The 14,398-nt window shown below is 36.8% G+C and overlaps 2 protein-coding genes across 2 annotated transcripts; one reads left to right on the forward strand and one right to left on the reverse strand.

Moving 5' to 3' along the window:
• The first annotated feature begins 1,595 nt into the window (after positions 1-1,595).
• Positions 1,596-3,767, forward strand: LOC109062109 (protein RD3-like). The gene is made up of 3 exons (XM_042738021.1): positions 1,596-1,728; positions 2,587-2,888; positions 3,269-3,767. Exons 2-3 carry the CDS (start codon positions 2,587-2,589, stop codon positions 3,630-3,632), a joined length of 666 nt encoding a protein of 221 aa, XP_042593955.1. The 5' UTR covers positions 1,596-1,728; the 3' UTR covers positions 3,633-3,767.
• Positions 3,768-4,260: 493 nt separating this feature from the next.
• Positions 4,261-11,373, reverse strand: stx5a (syntaxin 5A). The gene is made up of 11 exons (XM_042738022.1): positions 11,218-11,373; positions 10,069-10,326; positions 9,221-9,288; positions 9,050-9,105; positions 8,789-8,859; positions 8,487-8,603; positions 8,237-8,293; positions 7,883-7,964; positions 6,825-6,931; positions 6,573-6,694; positions 4,261-6,366 (listed from the first exon to the last, which is right to left on the reverse strand). The coding sequence occupies exons 2-11, from the start codon at positions 10,135-10,137 to the stop codon at positions 6,207-6,209; spliced, it is 909 nt and encodes a 302-aa protein (XP_042593956.1). The 5' UTR covers positions 10,138-10,326; positions 11,218-11,373; the 3' UTR covers positions 4,261-6,206.
• Between the last annotated feature and the right edge of the window lie 3,025 nt (positions 11,374-14,398).

Genomic DNA, 14,398 nt, shown 5'->3' on the forward strand with positions numbered 1-14,398 from the left:
CGCTGTTTCTATGGGCCGCTATAAGCAAGCCGTCCGCTTATCTTAGGCCTATAAGGAGTGGGAACCCTAAATTTAATATGGGTTTAGTTTCAGCGTAAATACAGAGATCAGAGATATTTAGTCAAAAACATACAAATGTACCATTTATGATTTATTGTGATATGATTTTTTTTATGGATATTTATGGCTACTTTAGTATTGTATTTAATGGTAATTTCATGCGGAAATTAGTTAGAGAAACAAGATGCACTTACTTGTTCATCAGACATGTATTATGTAACATACTGGTCACTCTCACTGGTCTACACCAGCATAAACAGCACATAATCAGATTATGTCCATCGCCACAGCCCTTGTTTCTGAGGAACGTGTAGGAGTGCTTTGTAATCCATGATCACGCATATGCAGATTAAACCTCTGAAGTGCTGAGTGGTGCGGAAACCATCACAGCACCTACAGTTCTGTTCTCTCTCCCTCTTTCGGGCCGATCAGACACAGACAGCCTGGTACAGATACACAATGATTAAGGCAGCCTGTGTAAGGGGTTACACAATTCCTTAAGCACCTGTGAGTAACTGATGTTACCACCTGTTGGTGTCTAGCAGAACTTAAAGGAATAGTTCAGACAAAAATGAGCATTTGCTGAAAATCTACTCATCTTCAGGCCATCCAAGATGTAAATGAGTTTGTTTCTTTACCAAATCGGATTCATAGAAATTTAGCGTTACATCACTTGCTCACTAATGGATCCTGTGCAGTGAATGGGTACCGTCCGAACATCTGGTAAAAACATCACAATAATCCATCAAGCACTGTTTGCAATGAAAACCGCCTAAAACAGTTCTAAGCAAATATGATGGTGAATTTTGATTGAGAGAAGAGGGGATGGACTTTTTCACTTAAGGAAGCCTTATTATGGAGTGTGGACTGTTATTTTGGCAAGAAGTGTCTGTTTAAAGTTAAATAATCTTAATGATGGATTTGTTTATCACAAACACACAGCATTTTGCTTCACAAGATGTTAATTGAAGGACTGGAGTGGTGTGGATTACTTGTGATGTTTTTCTCAGCTGTTTGGACTCTCATTCTGACGGCACCCATTCACTGCAGAGGATCCATTTGTGAGCAAGTGATGTAATGCTGAATTTCACCAAATCTCTTCAGATGAAGAAACAACTCATTTACATCTTGGATAGCCTGAGGGTGAGTGAATTTTCAGTTAATTTATATTTTGGGTGAACTTTTTCTTTAATATATCTAATAGTCATAAATTATTCACCTCACTTTCATTGCATCATTTTGCATGAAACTTAAAAGTTGCTTGTTACTCTCCAAAAGTGCCACAAATTAATTAATTAGAAATTCCTTAATAATAGTCTAAAATGAACATGATGCAATAAATACAATTTCAGTGCATTAATTAATTTAATTAAAAAAATTCAGTGCATTAATTCTGTGCACACATGTTCTGCACGAGGAGATATTGTGCAATCAGCTCCTGCGGATGAGCAGGAGATCGCAACACATACCAGCTTGCGTATTTATATAGGATTACATACACACATTTACAGTGTCTGAAACAGCACAAAGGAGAGCTGTCTCCTCTGGAGTGCTTAGATTGGAAACCAAACCCTGGATTTTAATATTTTGGATCTACATTTACATCCTCGGGTCCAATTTGAAGACATTTCACATTAAAACAGGAATAAAACTCACATTATCTGAAAGGTAATATCCTTTTTTGCAACTTCAGTATATTAATTTGCAAATTAAAATTCAGCTGCTATAATATTAGAGTGTGGCTTTTTACATTGGTTCCCCTATTTTTGTTGCTTTGTGTTCTGCTCCTGCACTCAACTTTAGTTGAACATCCATACGTTATAATTCCAAATAATACTAGTAACACAATGTAGATATTTGCACCCTGAGATAATTTGCACTGGATAATTATCCGGTTGACTATATGAAATTAACAATTTTGATAATTATCCACGCACGAGTACAAGGGTGCAAAGAGAATAGAGCAGTATTTGCTTTATAGTACATTACTATACGGGATTCAAACTGTATATTAGTATTATATACAATACTATTTAGCAGTGAAAGAGGCCTTTAAATGTGGACCAAGCAGTCAGATAAATGCTAAATATGTCTATATAAAACATTAATAATCTGAGGGATCAAAAAGGTAAAAATTCTGTTTTCCAAATGATAATTATAATAAAAACATATACAAGAAATTATAATAATTATTAATCTATGACAACAATAGTAATAGTTAAATTGAATTATGATATTATAATTATAATAACTTATTAATTATCTAAAATTATAGAATAATTTAGAATAATTAAATATTACATTATCATATTAGAAAATTCACGTTTAAAATTAGTATATGTATATATACACATATAGATTGAAAGAAATACAGGCAACAGATACATAGATGGGAAGACAGACAGACAGACAGATAGACAGATAAGTCAAAATAAAATCTGCTGATCTGGCAATCACTTGTAAACAGTGCTCACTGTTAAAATCTGAAGGTTATAACTCAGATTTGAATGGTTGTTGCTCTCACAGATGTTTCCCTGGTCAGTAGTGTTTTCCCTCGAGCCGAAGGTTCCCGGCCAGCGCACTTCAGAGGAGCTGGTGTCCAACACTTTGATGCTGGAGCTGGGTGCCATGGTGAAAAGGACCGAGCGAATCCAGCTAGAGAAGGCAGCAGAGACTCGCAGACGCTGCAACTCTTCCTCTGCAGACTACAGCTGGCTGGCCGGCCCTCAGCCACACGTCCCCTACGAGCTCACACCAGGAGACGTGCTGGATCTGCAGGACCTCTGCGCACAGATCCCACCTCAACTGTGCGGCCCGCTCATCGTCAGGTGGGTATCACTGAGATAATATTATAATTTGTATTAATAGTTTAAATTAGGTTTTTATGATTTCCTTTTTTATTTTAAGATTTGTTAACACATTAAACATATTAACTTAAATAAAATATTACTAAATCTTGTTTTATTTAAGCTTAAGCTAGTTGCCAAGAAAACATTTCTTATTTTCATTTAGTTTTACTTGGGGTACTGAAAAACCTAAAACTTAATAAAAATTATATATATTTATATATATATATTGTATTTCAAGTAACAAAAATGTTTTATGCTGGTTTAGTTTTACGTAACCCTGGTAGGTATCGCCCAATAAGACTTATAGTGACAGAGGTGAATCATGCAATATCTCTAAGAGTTTGATATTTGTTTGAAAGGTTCAGGAAGCTAGTGTCAGAGTTTGAGCCGGAGGTGCCCGACGTCCCCAAACTGTTCCAGGGCGTCCTAAGAAACTGCCTGGATGAGCTTCAGGGAGACACAGAGCTTCAGAATCGGGTGAACCGTTGGGAAAAACAGCGCAGCAAGAGCCTCTCCTTCGTCACGTTTCGATCCAAGTTCCCCACCCTGAACCGCGGGAAGGGAAGCTTCGGTGGTTCCCGCAACAACCTGCAAGAGGAAAACACATGGTCTGATGAAGACGAGGAAGCAGTCGAACAGGTGACAACCGCCATGCGTACCAGGAAGGGACGGAGCCTCAGCATGCCAGAGATCACTCCTCTTCAGCAGGCGGCCCAGAGCTGACAAGATGAAGAGAAAAACAGAGGAAAGAAGGATTCGAAAAGCTTGAAGGAAATGTAGCCTTCAAGAAGTTGGCAATGGAGGAGGAAGAAAAGAAGTGGTGGCAAAGAGCAAGAGAAGGGAAGAAAATCAGATTCTAGGAGACATCCTGAAAGATTCAAGTTTATGCTTTCAGATTGCAAGACAAACATCGAACCAAAGAACACTGGCCTAGTCTTTTTTTTCCTTTTACTTTCTAATGAGTCCTTAAATATTTTGAATATTTGCATGTAAATATAAATCTGAATATTTGGCATAAATGTGTGTATTTTCACAGCTCAATTTTTCTGTAATAGTGAAGCTCACAAAACCTGTCAAGAATAAGTCCAGGTCACATTCTGGAAAAAAAAAAAAAAAAAATGAAATAAGGGAACAAAATAAGAAAAAAATATATATAAAATAATATTTATATTTTATCAGTTAATTGTACACTGTTTTTAAGTAATAAATAAATAAAAATTAACAAAACAATACTAAAACCCTCAAAAGGTAAAATGTGCTGCTGAATTAGCTTTCTTTTCATTTTGGTGCGACATCTTCCATGTTTTGTGAGATTCACTCCACAAAATCACAAAAGCAACATTAGCCATAATCAGTTTCTCAGATGTAGTTTAATATGTACTGTTTGTCCTTACATTACAACTGTGTTAAGTTTATACAAGAGATGCAGACCATTCAGCTAAAAAAAAAGCCTGGAAACGGGAGTCTTCATAAAAAGTGCTCATTAAATAATATACTGTACATCGTTCATGAGTTTGATTAGAGATAGTGTGGCATGTGTAGGAGAGAGAAAGTCTGTGATTTACCAAATTAGAGAGTTTGACCTTAAAATGCTGCTTCTAAGCAAAGAAGACATCATGTCTGCCAGTACCCTCTCCTGTTTCATTATTCACAGCATCACAGCATGAAGGAGCTGATCTTCAGTTCTTTGTGCAGGTGGCCAATATGTTCATCAGGCCAAAGCTGCTCCTCACAAATGAAGGAAACGCATCCAGCGTTCAGTTCTCAGAGTACCGATCGGTTTCATCACCAGATGTTCAGCTCTAGAACAACAAACACACGCAACTTCCTCTGCACTGGCCTGGAACAAAACATGTCTTGATGTAATGAATGAGCAGTTTATAGCTTTTGATCTATCTGGAGTCTCTTTGGGCCCTTTAAACCGCAGTGTGATCTTTTAAATTCTATAGTACTGTATAAAACACTGGTCTTCATTCGCACCTTGTTTACTCCTGCATGAAGCAAAATCATTAGACCAGGCAACTTCCTGTAACTCCTCCTTGTGTATTTGGCAGAATCAAACTCAAAAAAAAAAAAAAAGAAAAAAGAAAAGAAACTGAAAGTCTCTAAACAGTATATAATATTACAGACCCCATATTTACAGGGCCTGCAATCAGAAGGCCTTAAAGAAAGGAGAATCTCATGAAAATGCTCTGAAAATATCAGACTTATATTTCCCCACCCGCAAAAGAAAATGTCTATTTTTAGGACCATCGAGATATTTTTATTTTGTATATATATTTTTTTGCATTGTGGTATTATTTTAATGACAACTAAGCAAATTTCCCCTCAAATTCCCATGAATGTAATGTGAAAGAAAAATATTCCATTTATACATTTATTATAAGTACATCATAAAGTATATAACACGGTAGCATTTGTTGTACTAAATTTAAATTATACTATTATTAATCATTTAAAAAAATCATGCAAGAAATAGCCTAATAATCATCATTATTATACAGCATTTTTTTTTCACATTACATATGAGAACTTAGTTTTCATAAAAATAGTCATAATGGTCCAAAAACACATCACTTTTGTATTAAAATATAATTAATTATAAAAAATACAATTAATTATATTATTCATTATAAATAATTATTCCTATCAATTTTTTGGGGTAAAATATGACTGATATTTCTTTGTGAGATTCACCCATAAGTGGCAAATAATTGCCTGTATTTGATATAAATACAATAACAATATTAATAAACAATATTAATAAAGATTAATGGGAGAATTATTATTATAAGGTGTATTTTATAGGAGAATCTGTAATTTGGTGTAATTTACTGAGAAAAAAAAAAAAGTTATCACTGATTATGGATAACACTGAGAAAAACCAACAAAACCAGTTTGGAGAATCAAACCACTTGGGAAAAACGAAGGCTCAAATATTAATGCAGATGTAGATGAAGCTTAAAGAAAACAGAGTGAATCGGAACACCTCCTATCTCTCTTTTTTTAAATACACAGTAAATCTCAGTTCTACCTTCATCAGCATCAGCATCATCCTCCATCTCCCTCTAGTGTAAGAGAGTGAAAGTCGACAGTGACAGAATTAACATCTGACTCAAGTCACTCTGACTAAAATCATCCCACCCCCCCATGCCCTCCCCCAGGGAGCCAGAATCCCCTGTGGCACAGTCCACTTGTGTTTTTGCACATACGCCCATAAGTCCATAGTCTGTTCCTCCCTCCTTCAAACACTTTGGCTCTGTTTTCATCCCTCCTTACACTCAGGCTCGTTCCTTCTCAGGCGAGGAAGACCACAAAGATGATGAAGAAGATGATGAGAACGAGGAATATCTTAATCATGAGCCAGCGATTGGAGGAGACGGACTGGAAGTACTTCAGTATCTCAGTGTGGGCCATTTCCACATTCAGCTGGGTGTCCTCCACATTGGCGTCGATCCTGGTGTTCAACAGAAACAGACAATGAATATTTGCACACATCAACTTTAAGTCACAAATGCAAGTGAAACACTCACACTGCTGCTGCTGTAAGTGTTTGTGTGTGGTTTGTACAGCATGTATCTGAAGCATGTACTGTGCTGCTGAGTCTGTGGTTTTGGAGTATGTTATTCCTGTGGTGTGTATGTGTTTGTGTGGTTGTCTGACCTCTGAACCGTCTCTTCCTGCTCTTTGACCATGTGCGCCAGCTGCTGAAAGATGGAACCCAACTCCACAATGGTGCTCTCAATGTTCTGCATGGTATCTGCTCGGCTCTGGATATACGAATCCTACAAAAACATAACAAATGGACATTTAATGTTGAAATCAACCATTCAACATTTATCATACTCTCAAACCTTCAGCTATAAGCAGCGGCCTAGACTGCAATCCATTCCTAATTTCCTGTGAGACTGATACCTGCTCATCGATGAGCTGCAGCTGCAGAGGGTTTGCTCTAGAGTCCATGTCGATGGCCACCTCTCCTCCCAGACTCCTGGACTCATCCTGCATTAGAACTGAGCTGTCTGCGAGAGCCAAGAAATTGAAAACTATTAAATAAGAAATAAAGACACCAAGTGTGCAAACAAACACACAAATACTTAAAAGAATATGACTAGATGAAAAATTCTGTTTTTCAAGTAAAAAATTAAATAAATTATAAATAGAAATAGATATAAATTATCTATATAAAATTTACAAAAATGAAAATTGACATTAATTACTCACCTTACTGTCCTTGCAAACATGTAAGACCTTCGTTCATCTCTAGAATACAAATTAAGATATTTTTGATTAAATCCGAGAGCTTTCTGACCCTGCATAGACAGCAAGGGTACTAAAGGTATTCTTGTTGCTTCATAAAATTACAGCTGAACCACTGATGTCACACAGATTATTTTGTCTATGTTCTTGATACCCTTCTGGGCCTTGAATGTGGTAGTACCCTTGCTGTCTATGGAGGATCAGAAAGCTCTTGGATTTAATCAAAAATATCTTAATTTGTTTTCTGAAGATGAATGAAGGTCTTACAGGTTTGGAACGACATGAGGGTGAGTAATTAATGACAGAATTTTCATTTTTGCGAGAACTATCCCTTAAATACAAAAATTCTGCAAGAGAGAATCTCAAATACAAAGAAGTTTTAATTTGTTTACGATGTTTAGTCACTACATAACTACCATTATTTCATAGTTGTGTGTGATCAATTTACTATGAAGAAAATATTTAAACAGAATGAGTAAATGTGTCTATACGTTTTCTGCTGATGGCACTGGTAGTGAATGATTGCATTGGCACAGCCAAACACTATTTATTCCATAATATTAACTGGCACTAATTCATAATAGCTTGACTCATTACTAAGAACTAACTGAAATTAAAAAGCAAAAGCTGGAACCTAAAGGCATAAATGTTCAGATGTGTGAATCGCAAAATGAAAATAAAATTAAAATAGCAGTACTAAAGAGGTGACATACTGAAGTTATTGGCGAGCAGAGGAGAGGCTGAGACTGGGGCCTGGGAGAAATGCTCTCTTCTGCTGCGCTGCTGCTTCAGATTCTAAACACACGACAGGACAGATATGCCTCAGTTAAAACAATATTCACTCATTACAACTCAACTAAATGTCTTCTTGCACAACACAAGTTATTTAAACAAAAGAAAACTGACATGAAAATCAAAAGAAAGAGCAGGTGGTTTCATGGGACCATGGTGAACAGTAAACATACTTTGTGTGTTTTTGCTTTGCTAAGGATCTGATCAAATATTTAAAAGCCTAACAACAGCTTGGCATGAAATTGAGGCAATGATCATTAAAAATAAAAACTCACCTCTGTTCTCACTTCCAGGACCGACTTGAAATCGTTTGACATTGATGCCAGCTTGGACTACAACACAAACATTTACAGATAAGACTGTTCGGCAGCAGGAAAATGAAAGGTGTGGCAGTCAAGTCATCTCATGTCAATCAAAATGAGATCATCCTCCCCTACTGTCTACAGCAAGGGATTTTTGAGACAACACTTCCTGGAGAGTCTGGAATACCTGTACACTGCAGGAATATCAGATATAAGATTGTACCTGCAGGGAGACAACAATTGTGTTGGAATGTGTCTGGATGTGGCGGCCATTTTGCCCACTACGGGATCGTACGAGGTCTTGCAGCTGCGCTATCTGCTTGTTCAGACTGTTGATGTCCTGATGAGAGACACAGACGGCATATATCAGATCACTGCAAGAAGTTTGCTCCTACACAATATTGTAGATAGCTGAAAGATTCTGGTAAAAACAGATACCAACACACCTACAGGCTACTTCAAAGTCAATAGAGTGAAATAAGCAAGAACTGAGATATATGGAGAATGACAAGAGATGTCACTAACCTGTTTAATGATGTACGTTAGCTCCTCAATCTCCACTGCTTTATCATCAAACAAAGACTTTCTCTTGGCCACTAGGAGTGAGGGAAGAATAAAAGTTTATAATGACACCAGACCATACAGTGCAAGAAATCGATAACTCTAAGTCAATCATATTAGACCCCGAAGTAAACTAGGGGCCTGCCAAATAACCATGGACAGGCATCAGAACAATACTGTTAAAATACACATTCGTCCACCACCAATAAGAGTCTTGTTACTCACAAATTGTAAGCTTTTCAAGCTTGGCAAACGTGTTGCTCAAGTCTTTCCCAATTCTCCTGTTACGGAGAAAAAAAAAACAAGGTTTCAGTGGGGCAAAGACAAGGAACAGTTGCCCTGAAGCAAAACAACACTGGGCAAAGACTAAATAAAAACATAGATATGCACTCTTACTTGGCCATAAGAGTGAAGTCACTGCGCTGTTTAAGGGCATTAATGGCAGGTTTAGTGTGAGTCCCATTCTGAAAAGACAGAGGAATTGTTTTTTTTACCAAAAATATTAAATTGCTGTTATTATGCACTAAAAAATTAACAGCATCTCAAAGATATCAGTTCAGCCAAAAACATTTACTCAACCCCAGACCTTCCAAAATGTTAACTTTTTTTTTTTTTTTTAATCAGAACAGATTTGGAGAAATTTAGCATTACAAACAGCTGATAAAACATCATAACGGTGGGAATTGTGGATTACTGTGATGTTTTTATCAGCTGTTTGGACTCTCATTCTGACGGCACCCATTCACTGTAGAGGATCCATTGGTGAGCAAGTGATGTAATGCTAAATTTCTCCAAATCTGTTCCAATAAAACAAACAAACAACAACAACACCTCATCTACATCTTATATGGCCTGAAGGTGAATAAATTGAGTGAAGTGTAACATAAAAAAATCTAAAAATATAATGACAAATGTTTTACTTCCATGAAACAGCAAAGGAGATGAATACTGCTTTATATATCTTGCATAATGACTTTTTGGAGTTAAAAAGAAAAACTCACATTCTGCCTAGTATAAATTGTGTTTAATGACAGAAATAAATAGGTCAGTAAATCATGACCAGAATGCTCAGTTTTTGAGCAAACTATCCTTTTAAGAGTTTATGTAAAGTGTACTATTACTTTATCCTTTAAAATATGTAATATGCTACACATAGTTTTAAGCATTTGTGAAAACCACTGCACAGTTCACTGAAAATCCTTTGTATGACACTGTGTTTGCAGATGTATTTAATATTGTCATACCTGTAACTGTCTCCCCTGCAGTGACTTACAAGCCGACTGGAACTCAAGTGTGCGGTCCCGACACGTCATGATAATGTTGCAGAACCTCCTTCCCTAAACGATATCAGGATGTGTATGTGTGACAGTGAGTCTAAAGCAATCCGGCTGCTGTGAAACTCTCTGCTCGCGTCTTTATGAGGCCAAAGCAAACACTTCAGACTTCAGATGTTACTAAGAGCTTGGAAGAGCTGACTGTTCTCCAGCGACTCCGCACATCATCTGAGGATCACAGAATGATTTAATCAATCACCTGAACTTTGATTGCCGTTACCGAGAAGAGACTTAATGTTTTAGAAAGCATTTAGACACTTAAAGGGACAGTTCTCCCAAAAATGAAAATTCTGTCATTTACTCATCCTCAAGCTGCTCAAAACCAGAATGAGTTTCTTTCTTCATTGTTTATTGTTTGGTTTTGGTAAACAATGACAGAATTGTAATTTTTTGGGTGAACCATCCAAATACTCTTATACTTGATAACAAAACATCAAACCAAATGGCTACAAATGATGCATTATCTTTTCCTAGAACTGATTTTCAACCACTTGGCGTCAAATACTATTGTCTAGATACATGGCTGCTGTCTGTGAATCCAGATAAAATAAGCACTTTAAACACTCTTGTCCGGATGTCACTCTCACATCTGCTTATATACCGAACCTCAGCTTACCCTCCTTTATAATATCAATAAGGAAACCCACTCTAGACAATGTCTACAAGTAACCAGACCATCAGGCAGCTGAGCAGAGGTAAACTGAACACACGTTATCGGATTATAGGCCACCTAGAATATTCTGGCTTTACAGACAGACATTTAATAACACAAATCAATGAAGGACAACTCATTCTTCGCGAAGATAAATTACAAGCTTTTACTTAACTTAAATGTTCTAAACACTAATTCTGTCCTTCAAGGTGTTTACAGGTTTGTTTATGTTTGTATAGCGACTGAACCCGTCTTTAGTCCAGCAGTAACGTTACGCAGTTCTCTGGGCGCTAACTTAATTGGCTCAAAACTCGACAATGTCTGTCTTAATTTTAACTATAAACACTTCAGATGAACCTTAAGCACTAGCTAACACATTCCTGACATGGTTTGTAATGTTTACTCACGGTTACTGTATCATTTCGTCGTTTTTTCCAGTATTCCCGGCTTGTCGATGTTACGGAGGTCGGGGTTTCACTTCCAGTCCTTACTACTTCCGGTGTGCGTAACGTCACTGCCACGTCCACGATTGCGCACGCGCACTGCCACATTCCGAAAGCGTGACTTGTGACGCATATGATACATTTTGTGCGATATGCAGCAGGATTAGGGTCTTGAAACGTTAATTTCTAATTGCATATAATTTGAACATAATTAGAGTTTAGTTTTTACGTTTTCACAGTAGCCCTATACATTCATTTTTAGACTTTTTTTCTTGTTTAAAATTTTTATAGCATGTTTACTCTTTCATGTTAAATCTAGTTTTAATATTCTTAGGGCTGTCATTTAACACAATGACTGTTTTTTAAAGTAATTACTGGTAATTAATTAATGAGATTCATGGATCTAGCTATTGATGCTTTCAATACTCCCAACCAGGGGACATCTATTTAATAATTAACTGAAACTAAAATCATTTATATTTAAAATAGTGCTGGAGCCATGGAAATAAATGTCATTTTAGTTTTAGTTTGTCCTATTATTTTCATTGTTATCTTTATTTAAAAAAAAAAAATAATAATAAAGATTTTTAAATAAAACAAATAATTTTATAAATAAATACATTTTAAATAAAAAGGTTTTGGTTTTTGTTAAAGTGCATTTAAAAGTGCATTTTATGACGAATATTCGTGGTTTATAGACAATTATAAACAAAAGTTATTAGCAAATCTATTGACTGCAACATTTAAAGCACCAGCAGGTGTCGCCAAAAGAATTTAAAAAACAAGAAACTGATCTCGATGCCAATGAAACCACGAATTGAATCATTCTGAAGTGAATGTGATTTTAAAGATTAAAAGACTACTCATGCACACTGACTAAAACATGTACACACTAGTACACACATCAGCAAGCCAAATAAAACTGGGTGAAAGTGCTTTTATAACTGTGATCCTTTCAAATAACAGAACACACTCATTTTTGTTTTATGACTGGGACAAAACTACTCTTATTTTCTATTCCCTAACCCTACACCTAACATCAAACCTTAGATTTTCATCAAAACATTTAGCATGATTTCTAATCCATTTGTAACAACTGGCTGATTACCATTTTTTCAGATTTTACTACCCTTAAGTGAACACTTGGTCTCCACAGTATAGGAAAACATTGACCTACACACACATACATATTCTCAGCCATTCAACATGAAGCAGCATGTAACCTGTTTGATGTCCTCTCAAGCATAAGAGCTTTGTGTGCTCCTTATCTCCTTTGTGCCGATCAGCAAACTCACTTTGAATCCAGCAAACCCTTTAACTTATCTCAGGATCTGCATTATTTTGGACTGAGATCGATGAAACAGCTCTTTTCAGACAGGGTTCAATAGCATCAGTGTTCCCTCAGAGCAAAAAAACACATTAGAAAACCACTTTTAGTGGCCTAAATGTGAAGGCTTTTTTCTCTTACATGCTGACACATACACACACACACAGGCTGCGCTCAGACAACGTTGCCGTCTCTGCCAGATAACATCACAATGCACACATATTCATGTTGTCCAGATAGCATCCAGGCCTGCTAGAACACAGCTGCTTCAACAAAGAGACACAAGGAAAACATGACTGATGTTTTATCATTAGTGCCACTTTGGGCACCAACACACTCACACACGCAAGAGCAGGAAAACAACACGGGACTGTGTTTTTAGCTGGAAATGAAAAAAGAGGTGAGCCTGATAGAGGAAGAGGGCGGCCCTGGAAAATATCATTTCTATAATGCCTATAAGAAGACAGGGAGGAAGGGAGAGAAAGACAGAAAGTGGCACAGAAATGTATTCCATCTTCTGGACGGATGAGTCACTCTGCATATTCTCTCTCTCCCGATTTTTGTAATCTTGCGGGCGGGCTGCTAAATTTAGTCCTGGCGCTGAGCCCTGACAGACAGGTAGGCCAGCATCAGCCTCAAAATGAGCCTACACACACTCTGAGCAAACACACACACATTTGGAAATGGCCAAGCACTGAATTTGGACATAAATCCATACAGGCAGACTGCTGCACACACACACACACACGACCTCGCTGCATGAAGCACAGTCATCAAACATGCTGTGAAATATTTACATGAGAACTCGGCTCTCCAGCGTCTCGCTGCAGGTGATGCGCTGGAGAGGATGTTCTATTTTGATAATGTCACTGGAATCAGATGTCTGGCTCTCTATTAATACAAAATCCCATTTGAGAGTGTGATGAGGGGACCAGATAGTGAATAAAAGCACCGCTGCCGCTCAGCATGATAAAATATGACCTTTACAAAACTCTCAGCAAGCACAGGCCAACAAAAACCCTTGTTTGAGTCTGTAATATGGCAGAACATGTTTAGATTTAGTCTAGATTAATGAAAGGAGTCATATAAAAACTTTAGTTGTAAAATGTATTTATAAATGAAGCCTTTTAGGATTAATTTTGGTTAATTGTCATCAAATTTAAAGAAATAATAATATTAATATTAAATAAAATGTAAAATTTTATTGGTCAAAAAATAGGCCTCGTTTTCTACAGCAAATTATATTGAATTTATTTATTATTAATATTAATTTGATAATATTCATTATTACTGCAAAATTAAAAGACTATATATCAAAATTAGAAAAATTAAGCCTATTTTAGGATTTGGTTAACTGTCATAAAATATAAAGAAAATGGAATAAGAATAACTTATATTTAACATATTAACTTATTAACTTATAGACAGAATGAAACAAGTATCAGTGAATCATCAGACGGGAGATATCAGGTTAGGTTTGTGCTGTTCCACAGGCACTAGGCAGGTGGCATTAGCATTAAGCACTGTGTGTGTGTGTGTGTGTGTGTGTGTGAGAGAGAGCCAGTCTGACTCAGCAGCAGTCAAGCGAGAGGAGGGAGAGAGATAATATTATTTCTCACATCATTACGGTGCTGGCGGCCCTCTGCCTGAGACTCCCAGACCCAGGTGATAATTATCACAATGTTTGTCTTTCATTACCGTTAAACGGCAGGAAAAGAGAAGGGAGGGGGTGGACGACACAAAACAGGGAGGTTGAATTGTGAATAAAACAAAGACTAAAGCAAATATGTGCTTTCCCTACAGGAAACTACTGTTACA

Source organism: Cyprinus carpio, chromosome B14 (assembly GCF_018340385.1).
Source record: "Cyprinus carpio isolate SPL01 chromosome B14, ASM1834038v1, whole genome shotgun sequence".
In the NCBI taxonomy this organism is placed as follows: Eukaryota; Metazoa; Chordata; class Actinopteri; order Cypriniformes; family Cyprinidae; genus Cyprinus; species Cyprinus carpio.